The sequence below is a fragment of the Phyllobates terribilis genome, unplaced genomic scaffold, assembly GCF_046119375.1.
Source record: "Phyllobates terribilis strain yellow unplaced genomic scaffold, ASM4611937v1 Scaffold_2__4_contigs__length_985480577, whole genome shotgun sequence".
Lineage (NCBI taxonomy): Eukaryota > Metazoa > Chordata > Amphibia > Anura > Dendrobatidae > Phyllobates > Phyllobates terribilis.
The window spans coordinates 517,106,575-517,131,820 of NW_027362762.1; the positions used below are offsets into that span (position 1 = coordinate 517,106,575).

The 25,246-nt window shown below is 39.7% G+C and overlaps 1 protein-coding gene across 1 annotated transcript in view; it reads right to left on the minus strand.

Moving 5' to 3' along the window:
- LOC141218841 (protein argonaute-1) overlaps positions 1–25,246 on the minus strand; it is a 72,039-nt gene that overhangs the window by 13,562 nt on the left and 33,231 nt on the right. Inside the window, exons 2-18 of the mRNA XM_073665940.1 lie at positions 21,087–21,270; positions 19,873–19,993; positions 19,602–19,783; positions 19,354–19,490; positions 18,984–19,118; positions 18,552–18,639; positions 18,318–18,465; positions 16,224–16,343; positions 14,982–15,104; positions 13,743–13,876; positions 12,611–12,795; positions 11,596–11,755; positions 7,362–7,452; positions 7,076–7,270; positions 6,853–6,987; positions 6,485–6,586; positions 1,083–1,282 (exon numbers count right to left, since the gene is read on the minus strand). Of these exons, the coding sequence (XP_073522041.1) occupies positions 1,083–1,282; positions 6,485–6,586; positions 6,853–6,987; positions 7,076–7,270; positions 7,362–7,452; positions 11,596–11,755; positions 12,611–12,795; positions 13,743–13,876; positions 14,982–15,104; positions 16,224–16,343; positions 18,318–18,465; positions 18,552–18,639; positions 18,984–19,118; positions 19,354–19,490; positions 19,602–19,783; positions 19,873–19,993; positions 21,087–21,270 (2,440 nt within the window). The remainder of the gene's footprint in view (positions 1–1,082; positions 1,283–6,484; positions 6,587–6,852; positions 6,988–7,075; positions 7,271–7,361; positions 7,453–11,595; positions 11,756–12,610; positions 12,796–13,742; positions 13,877–14,981; positions 15,105–16,223; positions 16,344–18,317; positions 18,466–18,551; positions 18,640–18,983; positions 19,119–19,353; positions 19,491–19,601; positions 19,784–19,872; positions 19,994–21,086; positions 21,271–25,246) is intronic.

Sequence of the window (25,246 nt, forward strand, 5' to 3'; positions counted from 1 at the left end):
TCCCATCAGACCATTCGAAACCATTTACATCAGTGTGGTCTACGTGCTATACGACCTGCAAGGGTACCTGAGCACACCACCAGGCACAAGAGTTTTTTTTTATAGGCCAGAGAGCATCTACGCTGGACGAGGGACCAGTTGGCCTCAGTACTGTTTACTGATAAAAGTTGGTTCACACTGAGCAGAAATGATGACCGCGAACGATGTTGGAGACGTCAAGGAGAGAGCTATGCATCATCCACTGTTATCACCAGACGAGCCCCTGGTGGTGGTGGTGTTACAGTGTGGGCAGGTGTGTCTAGTCAATACAGAACTGCCCTACACTTAGTGAATAGTAAAGTGAAAAGCCTCTACTACTTATATAACATCATTAACCCAGTCATTGTGCCTCTGCATGAACAGCACAGGCCTAATTTCATTTTCATGGACGACAATGCTCCAGCTCATCAAGGTCGCATCATTAGGCAATGGCAGCTGGAGACTGGGGTACCTCAAATGGAGTGGCTTGCACTTTCTCCAGACCTGAATCCCATAGAAAATCTATGGAATCAGCTGATTCGCCGTGTAGAGGCTTGTAACTCTGTACCCCAGAACCTCAATGACCTGAGGGCCGCACTTCAAGAAGTTTGGGATGCCATGCATCGGCAGACAATAACTCGACTTGTTAACAGCATGAGACGTCATTGTCAAGCTGTAATTGATGCTCAAGACCACATGAAAAGTTATTGAGACCTTGACATTTTTTGTTGGGGTATACCCACCACTGTTGTTGGCTTTTGTTTCAATAAATTCTTTGAGATGAGGCAATCAGCATTACTTGCTTCTACTTAAATACACGACTTTCATGATAAAATATCACTGTAGCGTGAAGTTTGTAAGTTTTCCATAAATTTTGTCTGAAAGCCAAATATTCCTAACTTTTGCAACCAGCGATTGGCTAAGCTGGCACAAAATAAACATTGGAACAGTACGATTGTAGGAATGCTTTCCAATTTAAAATAACTTAGAAAGGAGATTTTGACCCTTTTGTAAGAGCAACAGTTTCATACGTTTGCACCAAGCTTGAAAACACTTGAACATACCTGTCATGTTCCTTGTCTACAAGATGATAGCGTGCTCTGAATGCGACCAGTCGAGCATAATATGCAGGTGCTGGTATAGATACTGATCGGGTGCAGCGCACATATGTGTGACACAGCTGGTATGTGAGGATCTGTAGCTCATCTGCTGTGAATCTGTTGTCATCCCAAAGAACGTAGTAATGTGAGGGACGGCTAGTGCCCTGCAGATAAGAAAAGTCAAAGACAACAAAATTCATATTTCACAACTGCAGTAGCTCTTCATGCATAGTTATAACAAGGGGTGTTAAAGGCAAAAACAAAAAAACTTTATAGACACACCATGGGGCCGCAATTTTCTTAAGTATAGATGCGGACTGACGTGTGTAAGACTGTTGAGGATGTGAAACACAGAACAGTATATTGTCTAGCGTATTAAGCATTTCTTGTATCAGCAGATAATCTCCAATAAAGTATACTGGAAAAAGTGAAAGTTGTCTACATTTGCACTCAGACGATATCTGAGTAAAGTGTGTAGAAATAAGACTCATATGTGTGCCTTTTTAGACTTCAACTACATTGTGTTTTCCATGATCTAAAAAAGGCCTATATTTCCATTTCACGCAGTATAGCTTTGCAGATTTATCAGAACTGGAGAGAATAAAAAATCTTGCATGTGTCATTATGTAATAATACTTTGGAATGCCTTTATGTATTTCCTTGGCTCGTCGGAGGTTTTTTTTTTATGACCCATTATATTTTACATTAATAGTAAATGTAGATCTTTTTTAACCCCTTAGTGACCAGGCCAATTTTTTTCAAATCGGTTATGTGTCACTTTATGTGGCAATAACTCTGGAATGTTTCAACATATCCAGGTGATTTTCAGGATGTTTCTTTCATGACACATACAGTTATATGAAAAAGTTTGGGCACCCCTATTAATCTTAAGCTTAATGTTTTATAAAAATTGGTATTTTTGCAACAGCTATTTCAGTTTGATATATGTAATAACTGTTGGACACAGTAATGTTTCTGCCTTGCAATGAGGTTTATTGTACTAACAGAAAATGTGCAATCTGCATTCAAACAAAATTTGACAGGTGCATAAGTATGGGCACCCTTATTTTCTTGTTTTAAATATGCCTACCTACTTTTTACTGACTTACTAAAGCACTTTTTTGGGTTTTGAAACCTCATTGAGCTTTGAACTTCATAGCCAGGTGTATGCAATCATGAGAAAAGCTACTTAAAGTGGCCACTTGCAAGTTGTTCTCCTGTTTGAATCTCCTCTGAAGAGTGACATCATGGGCTCCTCAAAACAACTGTCAAATGATCAGAAAACAAAGATTATTCAACATAGTTGTTCAGGGGAAGGATACAAAAAGCAGTCTCAGAGATTTAACCTGTCAGTTTCCACTGTGAGGAACATAGTAAGGAAATGGAAGAAAACAGGGACAGTTCTTGTTAAGGCCAGAAGTGGCAGGCCAAGAAAAACATCAGAAAGGCAGAGAAGAAGAATGGTGAGATCAGTCAAGGACAATCCTCAGACCACCTCCAGAGAGCTGCAGCATCAACTTGCGGCAGATGGTGTCACTGTGCATCGGTCAACTATACAACGCACTTTGCACAAGGAGAAGCTGTATGGGAGAGTGATGCGAAAGAAGCCGTTTCTGCAAGCACGCCACAAACAGGTATGAGGTATGCAAAAGCACATTTGGAGAAGTCAATTTCTTTTTGGAAGAAGGTCCTGTGGACTGATGAAACCAAGATTGAGTTGTTTGGTCATACAAAAAGGCGTTATGCATGGCGGCAAAAAAACACAGCATTCCAAGAAAAACACTTGCTACCCACAGTAAAATTTGGTGGAGGTTCCATCATGCTTTGGGGCTGTGTGGCCAATGCCGGCACCGGGAATCTTGTTAAAGTTGAGGGACGCATGGATTCCACTCAGTATCAGCAGATTCTTGACAATAATGTTCAAGAATCAGTGACAAAGTTGAAGTTACGCAGGGGATGGATCTTTCAGCAAGACAATGATCCAAAACACCGCTCCAAATCTACTCAGGCATTCATGCAGAGGAACAATTACAATGTTCTGGAATGGCCATCCCAGTCCCCAGACCTGAATATCATTGAACATCTGTGGGATCATTTGAAGAGGGCTGTCCATGCTCGGCAACCATCAAACTTAACTGAACTGGAATTGTTCTGTAAAGAGAAATGGTCAAAAATACCTTCATCCAGGATCCAGGAAATCATTAAAAGCTACAGGAAGCGACTAGAGGCTGTTATTTTTGCAAAAGGAGGATCTACTAAATATTAATGTCACTTTTCTGGTGAGGTGCCCATACTTATGCACCTGTCAAATTTTGTTTGAATGCAGATTGCACATTTTCTGTTAGTACAATAAACCTCATTTCAAGGCAGAAACATTACTGTGTCCAACAGTTATTACATATATCAAACTGAAATAGCTGTTGCAAAAACACCAATTTTTATAAAACATTAAGCTTAAGATTAATAGGGGTGCCCAAACTTTTTCATATAACTGTACTTTATGTTAATGGTAAATTTAGGTCCATATGTTTTGCACTTATTTATAAACATATGAGACATTTCAAATGTAAAAAAAACTAGCAATTTTCAAACGTTATCCAAATTAAAGGGATAATCAATCAGTCACACTACCCAAAAAAAGTAAATAAAAAACATTTATATATTATGTCTGCTTTAAATCCACACCAATTTGTAAAATGTTCTTTTACATTGTTAGGATGTAAGAAAGATTAAAAATATAGCAACTTTTTAAAGAAAAAAAAATATAACTTCTTTATTTTAAGGACCTATTCAGTTTTGAAGTGACTTTCGGGGGCCTATATATTGGAAAACCCACAAAAGTGATAACATTAAAAACAGCACCCCTCAACATATTCAAAACAGCTGTCAATTAGTTTCTTAACCCTTCAAGGGATTTATAGGAATTAATAGCATGACATGAAAGAATAATGTTATTTTTACCACCTAAATGTTCCTAACTTCTGAACAGGTCTCTATAGTCAGCAGACTCCAAGGCCATTGTTTGGCTGTGAATTGCCATGTCAACCATCAGGACCACACAATCATACAGAGTCCCCAAACTCCCTTGACCATCTAGATGCAGTAGTCACTATAGACAGCAGCATCTAAGAGGTTAAATGGCCATTGTCTGTGCCAACAGTCATTGTGGCTGATGTAGCAGGGTGTCAGGTATAGTGTACAGCTGACAGCTGCAGCAATTTCACTAGTCAAAGGATGCCATACTTCTATATCTCAGGTCAGTAAAAAGACGTATTGGTGGTTATTAGAAGGTTAAATCTATGATACAATTCCAGAGATATGGGTTTTTATATTAAGTGTGCCCAATATACTAATTTCTATAGTCTTAAATAAGGAGGCACTGCTCATAGAATTTTTTGTTTCTAGGTTTTTACAATGAAAAAAAGAAAAATAATCAGCTCATTCATTATTGAAGAAAGTTGAAATTCCACGCACGGAAAACTGGCAGTGCCGCAGGGTAAGTATTTAGAATACAAAAAATTCCAGCGTAGAAAAAAACTTCATAAAAGTTATACATTTAATGATTTTTTTAAAAAAATTGAAGCTTTGAATAGATAGCAACGAATAAGGAACTTAGTTCTGAAACGTGTCTGCCATAGCACCCCTTGACTGGTTCTTATACGTATACATCCTTTTGTCTCTCAAATGTCAAAGCTTCAATTTTTTAAAAATTATCATTAAATTTATAACTTTTATGAAGTTTTTTCTAAGCTGGAATTTTTTGTATTCTGACTAAGTCTTTACAATGGTATACATATTTACCCTGTGAGCAACCACTCCTTGGACCATAAATCTTAGAATATTAGGAACATGTAGAAAAAGAATAAAAATTAATACTCAGGAGAGCATTGCCAATAAAAGAGCAAAAATTAACCACTTTTGGGCTGGTGACAGGTCTATGTTAAAACAGTCATGCCACACAAAATAGGTAATATTTAACATTGACCCCAATTTGGAAATTATACCCCCTCAAAGCAAATTATGGGTTGTTGTTTTTTTTCAACCTGACTGTGCGGTATATGTGACATGTTAATTGTACTGATCGACAGAATAACGTTAACAAAAATGTATATATATATAATTTTATATAAGATTTACAAGGTTTGCACAATCCTAAAAAAAATCCTCATGATTTTAAAGTAGCCATATCCTAGGAGAAAGAACCTTTTTATATTTCTGTTTTTTGGAGCTGCATCAAGTCTTTTTTTTGCAAGACAGGTTGTAGTATTTATTTGTACCATTTTCGGGTAGGTTTGCCTTTTAGATTGTGGTACTTATTGTTCCATCTTCAGTGAGACAAAGTGACATAAAAACAGCAAAATGTGGCTTTTTTTTTAAAATATAAATAGCATGAGCAACAGAAATAATCAAAATCCATACATTTACATATCATCAAAAATCATAAAACTTCAAATCTGGCTTTCTATTTTTTTAATCTTTTATAGATTTGGTTGTGTAATGCAGCGGCTTGCTGTAATGGTCCAGGGTGTGTTTTGGCTGACCATGTACCTCCCCCTCAGGTGACTGATCACATGACTGTGACATCAGCACAGGTCCTGTGCACACAGAAGGTCTGATCACATGACTGACATCAGCACAGGTCTTGTGTGTGCACTGGAGGATATATGAAACCATGGTAGTTTTGAGACAGTGTGTGAAAGGCGTGAGGCATGTTCCCTGTGTGGGACACCGTTAGAGTGTGAGGCCTAGTGAAGCCTGAAAGGCAGAGGCTGGATCCTTATGTGTAAGAGATGCCAGTAGCCTTGGAGGGCAAGAGGCTTGGAAGGCAAGAGTCCTGGAAGGCAGAGGCTGGATGTTGTGTGTGGAAACATACCAGTAGCCTTTGAAGGTACGAGGGCTGGAGACCCCCATCTGGGAAGCCGTAGCCACAGCTGTGGCAGAACAAATCTGAAGCAGCTAAAACCCGGCAAAGGTAAAACACTGCTTGATGTGGGCATTTATATTGTTACCTTGCTGAAGGCTGTATCTGGAGCCAAGTGGACATATCTGTCACAGGAAAGGCTCTTGGACATTATATGTGTAATATGTCGGCGAGCCACTGAGATGGACTCGGTTATAAGCAGTTATGATAAATAATAAACTGCTTTATTGTGAAATACCGGAAAGACGTTGCATGTGTGCTTTAATTGACCCAGTGAAGCGAGTGTCCCCCAGCATGATGACTAGCGCTGCCTTACAGTTGTTATGGACATGAACATGAACATACTAAACATGCATTATGTATACTTCATTATACTTAAGTTACATTTCCCAACATTTGTTTTTTTGCAGAAATCCCATCTCCACAGGTTTTTGCAGCATATTACCTGGATACCCGCATGACTGCACAGATAGAAATCAAACTCGAAGGGATGTGTGATGTTAGTGTCAACGGTGGTCCCTGCCGGAATGTTACCACTCTTTCCTATCTGTATACAAAAAAAAACCAAAAGCAAAACAAAAAAAAGGAAACAAATCGAGATATAGACATGTTTAAAAAAAAGAACACATACATGCAGTCATTTATATTCTATATAATTTCATATATGTTTACCATTATATATTGATACAAAGCCATTTCAAATAGATTATTTCATTTTATTTCACGGCCAAGAGCTTGCAACAAATGAGAAGGGTAAAGTTAGTCTAAAGTAAAATACTCTATACACATTAAATATTTCAAGACATGACATACCCGCTCACTGCGGTCAGCACAAAATAGGCGTGTGTGGTGCCGCTTTTGGACAACAATGTAAGTGATGCCAGGCTGGTAGTCCTTTTCCAATTTGATACACGCATCCCTGATAGCTAGCAGCTCATAATGAAGAATCTTATAGGGCAGAAATAAAGAAAAAGATACACAGACTACACAAGAAATACAGGAAACATTTTCAAATCATTTATAGTTATGTATCTACCTGAGGGAGCTGCCCTTCTGGCACCCCATCTCGATAAAAGATTATCCTGGTGGGTTTAAAACGTGTAGACTTGTAAAACTGGATGAGAAGTTCCCTCACCATATATGAAAGGTCCTCAATGATCTCCTGTCGAGGACGCTGCACCCTTACTGTGGCACAGTATCTGCTTGGATGAGCATCCATACTACCAACAACCTGTAGGATAACAACAAGGGAACAATCTTACTTCCTTCTTTGCATCTACCAGATTGTGCATCAGATCGATATACATTGCTTAGTTTCTGACCGCCGTGATCGAGGGCTTCTTCCCATCACCAGCTGGTGGGTGTGTAACGTCAGCTCCAAGGAAAATGACTGGCTGCTGGAAGACCGCGGAGCTGTCACAAGGCAAAACAAGCAACTTAACTATGCTTATTCAGAAAGACAGAAGAGCAATATGGCACCCTACAGCTGAGACATACAATGTGTTCAATCACAATAATCAAAACAACATTTCCAAAAGTATACAGGATGCCTAAAAGACCTTCACAAATGTAAACTAAGGATGGATTAGACAAATGTTAATAAACAAATAAATTTACATGTAGAAAAAAATAAAAAGTAAAAAACATTGCCAAAATTATAAAGTAACATACACAGTAGAATTGTGTGAATACCAGAATGAAAGAAGCAGTTAGGTAAGAAGAAAAAAAACAACTAAAAAACCCACTCCATATATGTATGAAACTCAAAAAATCAGAGAAATGTACTGAAATGACTGCTATCTCTGATAAGGTAGCAGGAAGGGAGGTATGATTTTACACATTAACAATTTGGTTTATTTCTCGTTAAGTAAATAATGGCAACTAAACTCGAACTGTTGCATAAATGTTAAGGTGGCCATACATTTCAGATCGAGATCATCCAAGCATCTGATGTGCATGGGTGGGTGGTGTTCTGATTTTTGGTCGTTAGCAGGTCAAATCCATCTGCTGGATCCTTTTACTCTAAGGCCACGGCCCCACTATCAGTATTTGGTCAGTATTTTTTCTCAGGAGTGGGAGCCAAAACCAGGTGAGGAACAATCAGAGAAAAGGTATAATAGAAACAAGTCACCAATTGTGCATTTATCACCCACTCCTGAGAAAAAATACTGACCAAATACTGATAGTGGGGCCGTGGCCTTAGGGAAAATAAGGCACCAATAGAAGTATCTCATCGCTTTATTAATTACTCCCCTCTCCCTGTACAGAACACACTCAACTGAGAATGCCTTTGTGTATGCAAATGTTTAATAATGAAAAATACATCGAAAGTGAAATAGCTGAGAGTATCGATTGTATCCATTGACTAAGACTGTCAGCCTACATTACCTGCCTATTGACCTACATAAGCTTTATGTAGACGAACTATAACAGTTAATCCTTAAAAGGTTTAACTCTAAGCAAGAGTTGAGCATTATCCCTGCTTCAGAGATGTTGATAGTAGTTATCCTCAAGCCAAGAAAGTTTACCTGTTCCTTAGACTCTTACCACCTGTTCTCCCTGTTCAACTCTGCTATTAAAACCTTTTAAAAACTTCCCTTATTAAGATTTAAAAATTAAATCCGACAGTTGTACTTTATTTCATAAATCAATATCAATCAATACAAGTGAAAATAAGAAACTTTGTAATATTTTTTTTTATTGGCGCTTTTAAAATTCTATGGGGGCGGAGGAGCTAGAGATTCTGCTGTAAGTTCTCCTGAAATGACAAGCTCCCACTTGCGATTAAATCTCTTCTTTTTTCCCTAGCAAATGAGTCCTTGGCTTTTGCAGTCTGCCAATCCCAAACTATCACTGGTATCCCTAGAGGTGACATAACTGAAAAAGTGTCTATATGCAGAAGACACACTGGGCTATCTAGTGGCCATGAGTTGTTCCCTGCTGAATCTCCGAGAGTTTTGGCATGTTTGGCTTGTAGGTTAACTGGACAAAGCCCTCTTCACACTGCGAGTTCCGTTCTCTGGCCTTCAGAATTACTTAGCCTGGGTTTCTATATAGGTGTACAAATCTCCCTCGTTTTGGAACAGTATAAAGCTGAATTAGCCCCCCTGGTTGAGGCTCCTGACTGTTAGGTATAACTAATATTTTTAAGATTATATAATCTCCTACATTTTTAGATCTTTTCTATTCTTGTTCTATTTTTCTCTCTCTAGAATTCTTTTGAGGCCTAGACAAGTTATTGTACTCACTCTAGTGGCAGGATAGACTCCCTTATATTCAAGCTGCTGACTCTGCAGGCTCTGAAAGTATCTGGCAGCTCCTAATATGAGAAAATATTTAACAGCACAATTAGTGCATGGGAAATAGTGCTATGTGAACGCAGCTACAGCTTCACATAGAGTGCTTAATGGTCCCTACTAGACCTTATCAAACTTCATTTATAGGTACAAAGTGCCTTGTCGCCCTAAACTGTTGAGTTGCAAAACAGTACCTCAGGCATGGATGGTAGCTGCGACCTTTTTTAATTTGGATAACCCTGAAATTTCCTCTATACTCCCCTGTTCAAAAAAAGCGGAAAATAAATAGAAATGAGGGAGTACCCTAAATGTTCCTTCAAACTCCCAGCTCACAATATATCAAGTCTAGCATTAGGTGAGTATTATAAAATACAACTTTTAATAATAGTAAATGAAAACTAATAAATATTACCAAAACCTATAGGCAAAAAAAGAAATACACATTACCTATCCAACAATAGACACACATAAAAGATAAGAAACTGACTCAATTTCAGTTCATACACACAAAAATCAATACAATCAGATGTTGGTGTTCTCAACGTGTGACAGTGGTCACATATATATCACAATGCATAAGCATACACAATATAGAAAACATGGAATGATTTCACCAAGTTGCTCATGTTCGAGGATCTATGGAGACAATCATCACCTTATACACCTAAGGTTATATGTGTCTATCGTTGAATAGCTAATGAGTAGGTCTTTTTTTGCCTATAGGTTTTGGTAATATTTATTGGTTTTAATTTACTATAATTAAAAGTAATTTTTTATAATACTCACCTTAATGCTAGACTTTATACTCCCCTGTTGCATCGTGATTTACCTAACTTAATGGACCATCCTGTGGATGAGTTTTGGGCAAGGAAAGGTCTTAAGTAACTAGGTCAACTTTGCTATGTCATTCTCCTTCCTTACGCTTGATTTCTTGAAATCTCAATATGACTTGCCTAATTCTACCTGCTCTCATTATCTCCAGCTCAGACAAGCCTTCAATGCACAGTTTAGCTCACTCCAAGTGCAACTGGGATCATCCAAGTTAGAATCATTACCAAGATCACCTGATTTAGCCAAACCCTGAATATATAGTCTGCATGTCTACTACCAAAACTTTTGAAAGTGCCCTGGTTAAATGTAGTTAGGATCTGCCTGAACACAAGGACAGTGATTGGGAGGAAGTAGTGGATTCCTTCCTACTTTCGGTGGAAAGTTCTAAAGATGTGTTAAAACAATACATACCAATTAAATTGCACAGAATTAGTATCTCTGATTGAGATCTATGCTTCCGCTGTAGATCATCATCGGGGACATTCATCCATGCAATCTGGTCCTGCCCTAAGTTGACCCACTCTGGTAGCAAATAGTCCTTTCATGCACTCACTTCGAGTTGCCTAAGGTATACTGCAAGTATTTCTTTTAGGTACTTTACTGGGTTTATTGCGGTTTGCTCTACTTGCTACACCATTTTTGAGTCTAGGATAGGAGGAGGATATTCATCAGTGTGTGAATGAAGGAATATTGGTGTGTACAGTCACATGTAATATTTAGGCCTGAGCCACCAGAACTGAGGCGAGCAGTGCCCAGTACCCACCCTTTAAACTTTAATTATAACCAATCCTTCTATTATGTTGTGATATGTTATTTTATATGTAATCTACATATTTGACTGTTCACCATTAGGAAGGTCATGTTGCCATTTACTCATTACTTAACAAATGACAAATGCTTTGTTTTAGGTGCATGTTCTCGCTGTTTTTTTTTTTAAAAATAGGTCAGCAAAATATTAAGTGTGATAATTCAAGCCAAAAGATGAAAACAAAGATACTACCTAAAAAGAAAATGCCTTGTTTCAACTAAATGGTGTTCTCTAATCACAAGAGCTGCAAGTGCCATCTGGCAGGCCAGTCTTCCAACCTAAGAAAGTTTAGGCCTTGGGCTAGTCATCACTATCGAAGCCCATTAACTTTTAAAGAGAATCATTTACTACAAAATATGTGCGTACATGCACAATTCACTACTACCTATACAAAAGTTCCTGGGGTGGGTAATAACTGCGGCATGGGACCAGAGCATACAGAAAGGGTGTACGAAAAGGCACATCTTAAGCAACCTGTTGATTCCTCCAATCTGCAGGCACCAAGCAGGCAAAACTTTGGGAATCGGTTGAGAATACTTATTTTTTAGGGTATTACAATAGTGTTTAATGTGAGGACATGTTTAGTTAAAAAAAAAAAAAAAAAACTACATATGTACATACCGTTGATGAGGCACTAGTATGTTGTTGATTCCACCTAGTTTGACATTGATCTTTAGGCACAAATTGCTTAGGGTCTGTGGGGAGGTCTTCACAACATTTTTCACCTGGACACACTGGGTCGCCATGCCAAGAAGAGTGTCCCCAACGCGCTTCACTTCAGCTGGAAATTAGGCAAATGTTAAATCAACATAAACTGTCCAATAAAAGAAGAACATATACAATCATGCCAAACAGTATGGTTACCAAATGTCTTGGCACCCACTTGTTAGATTTCTGGCAAACAGAGGAAATACATGGAGCTATAATAAAATTATTTGTTTTCTAGAAGCAGACCACTATTTTTGCCAATCATTAAATCGTTGTGTTTAATTTTACAACCCCAATTCCAAAAAAGGTGTGAAAATGTAAAGAAAACAAGACTGCAATAATTTGGAAATCCCTGATAACCATATTTTATTCACAACAGAGGACAAGTTGAAAGTTAGACATTTTTCCATTTCATTTGAAAAAAAAAGTAATTATTTAGAAATTGATGGCAGTGACACGTCAAAAATGTTGGGTCTGGGGTAACAAAAGGCTAAAAAAAAATAGTACTAAAACGTTCAATTTTCAGCTAAGTTACATGACTAAATAAAAAGAGCATGTTAGAGAGGCAAATTTTCACCAATGTTTGAACAACTGTGGACCAAATTCAGAAAAATGTTCTTCAATGTAAATTTGCAAAGATTTTGAATATCCACCATCTACAACAAATAATATAATCAAAAGATTCAGCGATTCGGATCCATGCGCACATGAGACAAGACCCAAGCTCCGTATTGGCTGCTTGTGATCTACGGGCCCTTAGGATTCAGCCGTGCCAATCACAGCATGATGCTCAGGAATACTTCCCGTTGTGAATAAAATGTGACCCTAAGAGATTTTTATCATTGCATTCTTGTTTTCTTTTTTAGAATTGGGTTAAACTTCTATTGTACCAATATTTTCTGTAGGACAAACAGGTCTTTATTCTCACCATATACTGGTGTCTTTCCTGGCAGTATGACGATAATAAGTTGCAGCCCAGAATATGTGTTTTTGAGGTGTCTGAACATTGGCTCCACGCTGTCCGCGCCCTGCGCGTATTTACAGAAGCATGGCTGGCCCTGGATTGGCATCCCAGCATCCTTTGAGATTTTTCTCAGCTGATCAGTAAAATTCCTGGAAATTTTACAAAAAAAAAAATGGATTGATCACGTTTGGGAAATTTTTATTTAATATGGGACTAAAATTGTTGTATTAAGAAAGTCAGTAGCCGTTTATAAATGAAAGTAAGCTATTAGTGTATGCAGAACTATGAAAGCATGCAAATTAATAGCAAGATGGTCTTCATTGCCAGTATATATAAAAAAAAATCACAGAGCTAATAAAAAAACTCTACCCCACAATGACATGGCTTATCAAATATGCATCATATATAGTATTTAGGTTTATATTTAGTATGATTTCATCATTTAAAATTAACATGGTGTCTGTAAATCAACTTTATGCAATTCTGCGGATACAGATTTTTGTAAAGAAGGCTTTTAGAGAAGTTTGACAAAACCTGAAAAACTGTTTTCACAGGCATCTGAATATCTAGTGTCTAATGCATTAAGCAGGGGTCTGAGCATGACAGCATCCAGCCACCCCGCTCCTGTGGGGGAAATGAGAACACAGCGGCTGCTATAAAATGACAGTGCGGTTTGCTCCTGCGGCATCGGCATTGAATCAAACACTGATCCACATGACTGCATGAAAGTAGAGCCAGTAAGGATTTTTGCTGCAGCCATTAGAGAAAGAAGTGGTGGGAATTGCACAGATTACTATTGACAGGAGTAGGGCTGTTGCTTCTACCAAGGCTGAAGAAGGGAGTAGCTGGTGAACACTACTGATTAGTGGTTGTGGCAGCAGCCTTCACCAATGGGAGAGTGTTGCTTTGAATACAATGACAGCCACAGAAGGGAGATTTTTCATCAAAAACACGCTCAAAATCCATGGCATTTTTACAAGTTTTTTTATATTATTAAGACACTTGTTCGTTTTCTAATGCTATTTTTTTTTTCTCCACACTTGTCTGGCATTATTCAGAGCTGTACGTGTTGTGTCGACCATGAGCCAATACTTACTTTAGCACTTCTTCTCTGCATTGCTTCTGTGGAGCAAAACAAGCGATGGCCCAAACTTTAATTTCAATGCCATTGTAGAACTGTTTCCCCCTCATGTCCCACACACCTTGGTTTGGCGTTGCAATTGCTCTGTTCTAGGAAAATAAATTACACATTAAAGGGGTATTCAAAGGGATCAGGTCACATTTACTTCCAATGGAAGTCTACGGAGAGAAGAGGGAGCTGCTGGAGCTAGACAGAGGCAGAGAGAGACAGAAAGGTTGCTGCTGATTCTAAAGGCATGTTTTCTCTCAGCCCACTGCTGGATTCACAGCTACACTGCTCATTTGTAATATAAAATGTCCTCATGCTGCCTATAAGAGTGTGCTTTAGAGTGTTACGCCATACACGATTTCTCAGTATGCATAATAATTGGAAGACATCATATCAGCTTCCACTCTGGTACTGAGCTCAAGGAAAACTGACAGATACAGAGCATGCAGAGGTGGAAATTGCTGAAACATGGTACCATACAAGTCAGAATGGCCAGAAATAGTGTTATTTTTCATTTACACATATAGCAGTTTATTCTGAAAAGATAGGCAAGCTTTAACTTTGTTAACAATACATTACTTATAGAGAGGCAGCCATACTATACATTACAGAGAAAAGAAGACATGTTATACAAGTAAATATCCACATAGTGAAGTATTCCTATTATGTTAGGACTTCGGGTTAGCTCATGGAAGCATTCCACGGGACTGACCCATAGGCTGTACCATTTTCATGTTCAGTGGATAATTGTACTAAAATGTGTGCAAGAAAAATCCTAAAAGCATGTAGACACTAAATACAGTTAAAGTTATGGTTTACTATTCCATTAAAAAATACAATAATACAAAAATCCCAATTTAAAAGTAAATCAGTATTTTGGAGCCCGGCAAATCGATCTGCTCATCTCTAGTTTTCACCTTGCAAAAGTAGTAGACATTCTTAGTAGGTACCGTATATAACTGAGGAAAAGAAGGTTTACTCTTGGCTATGTTTAAACTGGCTTCCTGGTCACCTATCCGCTGACATATTCCCATTAACCAACCCATCCCTATGAATGGACACCAATCAACCAAAATGTTCTGCTCTGTTCTGGGAACATTTCACAATATTCATCGAAAAGCCAATGCAATTCATGAAAACTGCAGAGTAGGATACTGATATGAAGGATGTACAGAAAAACCAGCCTCAAGAAAGTAGTTGTCTTACTCTTCCTCCATATTGCAATATGGGAGCCGGGAGGACCCTTCCTGTAACTTCTGTCATGTCATCTTTAACTTTGATTCCAAACTCCTGAATGTACGGATCCAAATTGTAACTTGCATTCTTCATCTGAAAGTGACAAATAATACTGTTAACATAACACAATACAGACCAGGTGCAGATATGAATTAAACAAAAGTGTTACTGAAATTCAAATATGGGTTTTATGCTTAAAGGCATTGTCCATTGACCGGAAAGTTCACTAGTATATGCCATCACTTTGTGATTCATGGAGGGCCAACCTCTGGAACCTCCAACAATCCTGAGAATGAAGGGGGCACCGTGCCAGCTTAGTGCCATGTCCTTTTCTCGGTTTTTCTCAACACAATTGGGTGACTGGTAGAAATACCATGTAGAGAAAAATTAGACAGCACTACACCAGACTTTATTCACACAATCAATGGAAATACCAAAAGTCAGACCTCAACTGTTTGTAACATGATGGCATATCCAGGTGTTAAAAAAATAAATATATATGAACTGTACTGACTCTAGCAACTCTAGGACTTGGCTAACACATCCTAGCAATATGACACGACTTTACTGAATGGAAATATCCATTAATTTCCTGTGAGAAGGGGATATGCAGGGCCAACTCATTCTCTCTAACCAGTCTGACTGGCCATAGTGTATAATGCCCTATAATGTGATTATTCTAAGGTGCATGATGACGATACATAGTTAGAAGTGTATTGTAAGTGTAAGAAGTCAAAATTGTTTTATGGCTCCTAATTTTAGACAAAAGCAGCAAAAGGGTAGAAAACCCCAAATATCTCAAAACCCGTTAATTATTATAGGGCAGCAAGGGTAATTTAAAACGTAATTTAATTAGTTTAGTTTAAGAATAGTGTCCAAGACAGTAGTATATGATAATACTCAGAGATATACAATAACAGTGTTGTACCAAAAGGACTGAGAGTAGAGCTCCAAAGAAAGAGGGCAATGAGTCCTATGGAGCTGACTCCCCATCCCAAAAATGAATACTCATATGAACCAATCTCAAGCCAATAAGCAATGGCAAAAACCATCACTATGGATCTATTTTTGGAAAAAGCAAAACCAGGAGTGTGTTTAGCAACCCCAGTGTTCAGTGCATCTAACCATGTGCATATCAGTCAAAAACAGAATTATGTATACTCCTAATTTTAGACCAAGTAAAGAAACGAAATTATAAATTACATCACCCACCAGCCGGCTGATCTCTTCCTGTCTGTCGGGGGCAGACCTGGCAGTGGCTTTGATCATAGTGGAGGTCTGGTTATCTGTCAGCTTCTTGATACATCTCTGGCCTGCTACAATATTACAGACCTGGAATAAAAATGCATGATTAAAAAGGGAATCTGTCAGAACCATTCCCCAGACCCCCCAAAAAAACAAAACACCATTTTAATTTATATGCAATGAATTGTCTGGGGTCCACTTTTAATAAAGTGGAAAACCCCTTTTAAAGCTTTTTAACAGGGAAAAGCCATCCAAAAATAAGTTTCATATGAAAGTTGCATGTGAGAACTGCATAGGTTTAGTATTAGATTGATAAAGGGCTATTCAAAGGTCTATTACTAAAATTCCAGCCCAGCACGAAGAACAGCTTTTGAGCCGAGTAGACCTTTGCTTAGATGCGGTGTCAAACAATTAGGTATATAAAATCATAAGCAGTGGAAAAAGGGTTTGAGGAGCCGTTTAAAGCCCCTTATTCTGGGAGTCAGATGACACTTTACTAATGAGAAACTAGGCTTGGTCTGCAAACTGTAGAATAGTGTAGCATGCCCCTCAAAACTAATGACGACCGCTTTATCCAACAAATATTCTTAATTTCATTAACATGGTCTACTTATGTGTGTCATTGGCCTCACATAGAAATAGAGCGGGATTGTCTTTGTATGGTTACATGGCAGCATCAATGTTTTGTCCATATATGCTGCCCATCCGATATGCACTGCTGAATTTTGAGTTACTGTGCCCAAGGTCTCCTGTTATGAAGAGCCAAGGAGCTTTCCAGAAGATAAACTATCGTGTATCGCTGCTTTGGTATGGGACATTGGTTCAAGGGCGAACATACCATTGGTGCCACCTGTGAAGTCGCACATGGGCCCAGGACTTAAGGGGGCCCATTTCCACCTCCAAAGCAGCTTTTGTTGCAGACATAAAGGGGTACATGATGATGAACAATTGGACTGAAAAGGGCCCATATAGTGTTCCTGCACAGGGCCCCCTTCTGTCTGTGTCTGCCCATGCATTGACATGCGTGACAGTACGGCAGCCAAACTGCGAGCTCAGCGGCTCGGAGAGGGGCATTCTAGTGCAGATGGGACACCCAGTTCGGAGCTTGCAGATTGGCTGCCAAGCTGATGCACAGGCAGAGACCTGGATTCCATTTACTGGGCTGCTTGCTGCAGTTTTGATATAATCACAGTTTTATCTCCCACAAATCTACCAGTTCTCTAAATGCTGAGCTCTGTATAACCACGCCCCCACCACCGACTGACAGCTTTCTGCCTATGCAGGGTTATACACAGCTCATGAATATGGAGGACTATATGGCAGCAGATTTACTAGCCCTCTAGTGAAAAAATAGTGATTTTATTAAAACTACAGCAAGCGGCCCAGTAATGGACACATAGCTGGAATCAGGTCTATGTCTCTAAATCATGTCGCTCTTAGATTAGATGGCAAAAAACTGGTGATAGATTTTTTTTTAACAGCTATATGAGTTTTTTTTTGGTGTGACAAGATGTAGTTTTCATTGGTTCCATTTTTGGGTACATAGGACTTTTTGATAAGATATTTTTTGTAGAAGGGATAAAAAAAAACCAGAAACAACTAAGTGCCACAATTGTGTTTATTTTTTTATGATCTCTACGTGGAATAACTAGAGATACAGTTTTGTACTATGGATTAATATGATTACAGTGATGCCCAATTTATAACTTTTGCATAAGAAAATAACTTTCGAAAATGTTTTTCTGTTTTCTTTTCTGCATCATTTTGAGAGCCAAAACTTTTTAATGAGTACAGAGCTTTCCTTTATTAAAAGGACAGCAGGCAGGTGTCAGGGTATCTGCACGCACAGTAGGGCAAAGGCTTTTGGAGGCTGGTCTGGTGTCAAGAAAGGCAGCAGAGAAGAGACTTGATGAATCGCCCCCATTGTTTTGTTACCGGTAGGTCGCTTTCTGAATAACTGTATTACACAGCCACTCAGACCCTACAGCAGGCATAAGACAATGTACGAGTTGTACCTGAAGTTTTGCACAGTTTCATAGGCAAGACTGTGTCAGCTCTTACCTCCAGAGGTAGATAAGTGTGCTTTTGCTCTTGCCCCACCTGCAGACAGGGAAGATGAGGGTATTTCAGCTGTAAGTTGTATTTCTGTTTAAAGTATTGGGCTACTGTGCACTCCACAGTCTGACCGCTCTCCAACTGCAGTGGGAACCTAAAACACAAGATAAGATGCAACAAGACCTAAAACATATTGGTATTTAACTGGAGATATGTACCAGAACCTCAGGCTTTACTTACGTTTGGTGGCTGGCAGGCCTACGGGTCACATTACAAACTCTGTATTTTCTTTTCATCTGTCCGCAGTGTGTTACTTCCACTTTTAAACCTATGCATAGAAGTAGTATCAAATGTCTGTAGTAACAATACAAGACCTATTGTCCAAGTGATGATTTTGCTTAATATGAAACCTTGGTTTATTTACAACAGTTTGAGTAAGGCCGTGTTGACATGATGTGTTCCTGATGTGTTTTGTGCCATGATTTTCTGAAAGCAAGACGTTTTTTTAACATGGTTTTCGTAAAATGGCGGGAAAAAAAAAAAGCAGGGGAAACGCATTATGTGAACACGGACTAATCACAGAGTACCATATATAAAACAAAAAGAATAAAGAAAAACAATATAGAAAACGTGTGTATTATAACCATTGTTCCTAGCCCTCCGATGAATTACCTTTGATCTCCTTAGTGAATCGCACCCGTTGAGAGTCTGTAAGTGGTTTGGGCTGCTCATCAATGTTTCGGATATCCAGAACCTCACACATGAATTCTATGACTGGCTGCGCCTTGTAGAAAGCAGTAGCAGACACTAAAAGAGGGAAAACAAATGGGCAAAGTATAAAAGGAACAGATTTCATAACTTCATTCAACCATTCATCTAAAGAATGTGTGAAAAACGGAATCAACTAACGACGTTGTGTTTGCTTCAGTAATGAGCAAATACAGAAATGGAACTTGTATGATGTGTGTGTACTAAACATGGTAAAGAATATTACATTACTAGCTTTAATATAATACAAAGGGGATTGAGTATTCCCTCTCACCATCAATGTTGAGCATCATGTTCCACATGGCTGGGCGTACAGACTGATGGAACCCAAACCAGACTTCACGCCCCCCTCCCAGGGGGTGATAGTAACCTTCAGGTGGTGAGAAGAAGGAGCGGCCCACTGGCGTATACCTGTAAAGAAATCACCAAGTGCATTCCAGAAACGGCAGCGTTACTTGAAGCTTTCTACATGCCCTCATATGCCAAACAGTGAAATGCCCTGGAGTGAGATCAGGCCCTTACCTCATTGAGGCGAGGTGCCTCATCGCTACATCTAGTGCCTGCACAGATTCTAGGGGCAGCTGAATCCGTCCACTCCCCAGAGCTTCATGCAGCATCCGCCAGCTTACCACTGCCATCCATTTAATGGACACTTTGAATATCCGATCCTTTCCCTCACCAGGTATGGTTACTTCAAAATCAACCTGCAAATCAGAACATTTAGAGGATGAAGCCGTAGTCACATCTTCTGGTGGAATACGGATTGTTCCCCAAGTGAAATGTAAGGCTTTACCCTTTCATGACCAATAGGCAATGTTGTGACTGTGTAAATGTTCTTCTTTCCATCATATACTGGTTTCCTGTCTCCAAATATCTGTGGCTTGAAATGTTGAACCATATATTCAACAACTTCCCTGAAAGCATAAAACAGATCTCAGGATGAGGGATGATTGCTACGATGACAAATAAGGGTAAACAACATACAGGGGCGGTAGAACGGTAGAAAAAACAAAATGCACATGCCGGGGTGCACATCAGGTCTTTTTTGTCCTGAGAACAGACAGTCAAGCTCTGAACTAAACTATACTGTGCTAGAACACATCAATACAACTTCTTTAAAAGGGAAGCGGTCACCAGGTTTTTCCTACCCCATCTGAGAGCAGCACAATGTAGAGGCAGCGACCCTGATTCCAGCTATGTATCATTGACTGGGCTACTTGCTGCAGTTTTGATATAATCCCTGTTTTATCTGCTGCAAATCTAGCAGTTCTCTGAATGCTGAGCTCTGTAAAACTCTGTCCACACTACTGATTGACAGCTTTCTGTGGACACTGCATAGGCAGAAAACAGCAAATCAGTGGTGGGGGTGAGGTTAAACAGAGCTCATGAATATGGAGGACTACATGGCAGCAGATATACCAGTCTCTAGTGATAATCTCCTGCTGAAAAAACAGGGATCATATTAAAACTGCTGCAAGCAGCCCAGTCTCTGTCTATATTATGCTGTTCTCAGACTAGTTGGCAAATGCCTAGCGACAGATTCCCTTTGAAACAGCATCAGTTGTTTTTCTTACCGAACAGTGCTTTATCACACCTAGGGGACCACAGAGGGGTACGATATTATTAGGCAGCCAGTGAACAGTGTCGGTTGTTGGAGTTGATGTGTTTGAAAGCAGGAAATATGGGCTAGTGTAAATATCTAAGTGACTAACAGCTACCGAGCTAGAGCATATCCAAATCAGGAGGTCTGAGGGGTGATCCCAGTATGCAGTGGTTAGTACCCACCAAAAATGATCTCCAAATACACCAAGTTTAAAAATGGTATAATACCATACGTAGGGCTGGCTTCAATATGAAGCAAAGGCGGCATAATCTTCTGATTAGAAAGCTTGTATACACTGCAGCTTTGCATCTGCTGTCGCCTATACTGCATAGCAGTGCAATCATACTGCAATCTCCAATACGTACAACTATTAGCTGCACAGATAAAACACTGATTTTGTTCACCTGTTGACACGCCTGGGACATTTGTCTGGCTTAATATCCACTTCATAATGGTAGACATCAATCTTGGGAATGTCCACTTCAAAGTAGTTGGCAAGAAGTTTTATTGGTTTCCCAACTGTGCCAATTCCAGGACGACGTGGGGCTTGGAACACTTGCTGTAATGGCGGAACAAGCCCACTTGGGGCTGTTAGGAGAAAAAAAAAACACATGGATTACATGTACAATGGCTAGCAGATCCTCGAAGCACATTTACATTCTCTGGGGGAATTAAGTGATCAAACATTTTCTCCTAACCCTTACAAACTGATCTTTACCAAAAGTATTAACGAGTAATCGGCATTTTAATTTTTATTTCATTAATCAATAGTACACATCAAAATAAGGAGCTTTGTAATATATCTCATCTAAGAACTTAGCTTCTTTCACCTACTAGATTCATTTGTCACTCAATTCATGACAATAACTGTTGGTGCTTTTAAAATTCTATGGATGGGATAGAAGGGAGGAGCTAGAGGCAGACACAGACATTATGCTGATAGTTCTCCTGAAACAACAGTTAGTTTTCCCTCCATAGAACTTTATCAGCACCAACTATCATCTGCTATCCCAGGAACGGAAAATCTGTATTCACTAAAGACAAATTTTACCTGTGAACTGAGAATGATTAATCAGTTCAGGAGGAGAAAATGGATTTCTATAATAAGGTATATTGTAAAGTCTTTTATTTTCACATGTATTATTGTTTTCTAAAAAAAACTATTATAATGATGGATACTTTTTAAAGAACGAATTGAAATTGTTACACTATGCAGGCACTCGTATCCATTGGCTGCATCATCCAATCAAGCCGGGTGGTTAAACGACACCGTGGACAAAAGTGGCATTTGGTTATTACAAAAAAAAAGGCTTTTGTACTTTATCACTGAAATCTGTTCCTAATTGTCCACAATACTGTATGATCATTAACTTAGCAAGGTTCAAGAGCCAAAATAAAATCACTGCATTTTTGTTAGGGAATGGAAATCCTTCTGGGTGGGCCTCCAGAACCCACACCTAAATCAGTGGGCTCTATTCTGACATGGCACATCGGCTGGTGGTCAGTCTTTAGGTAGAACAACTATTGGGAAGATGGGAGGGGGGGCTAAGATTTCAGTTGAATACATGCAGTATCAGGCCAAAGATCTTCATCTTGCTGTGCCATTTTAACCCTGCAAGGGGATTCTGCACTATTTTTCCAACTTCAACAATTATGGGCATGCCTACATAAGCTTCTTCACCTTCGCTTCACTGGACACCAGAAGGCCTGAATTCTTTGGTGTGAAATTCTAATTGTGCTGTGAAAATCAAACTTGCTACTGACAAATAATAATGGGGTAGAGCCAGGCTACTGCATACATGCCAACTGAAAGATTAAAACTCGTTCATACAATTTCCTGAAATGACAATGTAAGACTTTAGCACTATCAAATATTAAAGTGAAAATACACACAATAAAATTAAGGGCATTCTTATCAGTAAATCACCAACCTTGATTTTTATTTTTCCCCATGGATGCGGGGAAGTGAGCAAAATAATTTTAGGTCTGTTAATACAGTACTTTCTCTTATATTTTTTTTTTTTTTAGATCTATTCTTAAGAATCAAATACAAACACCTCTTCATTGTGGTTCCAGCAGGGGCGTACATAGAAATCATGGGGCCCCATAGCACAAGTTCTAACTGCCCCCCCCCCAATATGAAAATAAAAAATTAAATAATTGTCGGGGTTACAGACAAGCAGATCTCAGAACTTTACATAGTAATTTTCCTCCTGCTGAAGTCCTAGATTCCTCTTTCATTGTCCCCATAAAGTATTATGCAAACAAAAGTGCCCACCAAATACAGTATGATACCCCCATGGTGAATTCCTCCACATGCACAGTATGATGACCCTATTGTACCCGACATCAACTCCCAAGGCAAAGTATCGTGACCCCAAAACAATATGATCCCCCAACTGTGACCCCCACACCGCTCTCCATGCACATTAATGCGCCTACATACAGAGTAATGGCCCACACTAGTCCTCCAAACAGTATAATGGCCCCCACACAGTATGAAGGACCCCACACAAACCTTCACACTGTTTAATTGCTTGCATACAGTATAAAGGGCCCCCACATATTATAATAGCCCCACATAGCCTTCCATATATTATACTGCATCCCCCATGATCCTCCATAAAGTATAATGCACTCCCCTGGTCCTCCATACAGCATAATGCACCCCCATGGTCCTCCATACAGCATAATGCACCCCCATGGTCCTCCATACAGCATAATGCACCCCCATGGTCCTCCATACAGCATAAGGCACCCCCATGGTCCTCCATACAGCATAAGGCACCCCCATGGTCCTCCATACAGCATAAGGCACCCCCATGGTCCTCCATACAAAATAATGCACTCCCCCCATACAATATAATGCACTCCCCCCATGGTCCTCCATACAATATAATGCACTCCCCCCATGGTCCTCCACACAATATAATGCACTCCCCCCATGGTACTCCACACAATATAATGCACTCCCCCCATGGTACTCCACACAATACAATGCACTCCCCCCATGGTCCTCCACACAATATAATGCACTCCCCCCATGGTCCTGTACACAATATAATGCACCCCCATACTGTATTATGGCCACCGGTCACTGATTTAAAAAAAAATAAAAAAAATACAAATACTCACCTCTCCTGGTTCCACCTGATGCTCCAGTTCTCCTCAGCGTGCGGTGTGAAGCACCGGACATCTCAAAGCAGCGGGCACCCTTTAATGACGTCATAGCGCCCTCGGCTCTGACACGTCAGATGCCGAGGAAGAATGATAGGGGTGGAAGAGTCTGCTGACGCTCCCTCCTCCATCATCATTGCTCCCACTGGGCCCCCCTCCACCCTTCAACTCGAGCAATGATGATAGAGGAGGGAGCGTCAGCAGATGCTTCCACCCCCATCATTCTGTGCGGCCGGGCAGTGCTCGCCGCAGTGAGAGCCTGGTGAGGGCCCCATATCAGAGGCGTGTTATGCTGCCACTGGCGGTACACCACTTGGTCCCAGGATCAGTCCCAGGATTCGTTCACTAGATTCTACCAAAATTTAATAAACAAGCTATGATTACCTTACCACTGTATGTAATATCTGATGGCTGCGCCAACTGCCAGTGCAATATAGGAATAGAAAAACACTGTGTAGGGCTGTGCTGATCAACTTTTTTTTTTTTAATCACATCAATGTGGTATTAAAGCCTCATTCAGACATCAGTGTCGTCCACGTATGGACTGTGATTCACTGACTGCCCGCGGTTCTTCTGACCTGAACTTGTCGGCCAATATACTCCTATGAGGCTGTCAAGATCGGATCAAGAGACCAGCGTCCAGTCCGTGCATTTTGATTTGTACTCAGAAAATGCTGTTACACGATCATCTGAAGGAGGATTAAAGAATATTTATTTTTTATTTTATTTATTTTACTCACTTGTATAGTGCCATTAATTCCACAGCGCTTTACAGACATTACCGGCACTGTCCCCATTGGGGCTCACAATCTAAATTCCCTATCAGTAGGTCTTTCGAATGTGGGAGGAAACGGGAGAACCCGGAGGAAACTCACGCAAACACAGGGAGAACATACACACTCCTTGCAGATGTTGTCCTTGGTGGGATTTGAACCCAGGACCCCAACACTGAAAAGCAACAGTGCTAACCACTGAGTCACCTTGTTGCCCCATATATGGATGACTTAAGCAGTCTATTTAAAAAAAAATAAAAAAATTGTATAATATATACACCGGTTATTATACATACACACATAATATTAAGTATCTCTCCACCGTACATCTCTGAACTAATCTCCCGATACATTCCCTTACGTAATCTCCGGTCCTCCCAAGACCTCCTTCTCTTCTCCACACTTATTCGTTCCTCACGCAATCGCCTCCAAGATTTCTCCCGAATATCCCCTGTCCTATGGAATTCTGTGCCTCAACACGTCCGATTATCCACCACACCTGGATCCTTCAGATGGAACCTGAAAACCCATCTCTTCAAACAAGCTTACAGCCTGCCATGACCTTGCTTGCTGCCACCTCAACACCGGAGCTACTGCAACCCCCCAACCTACTG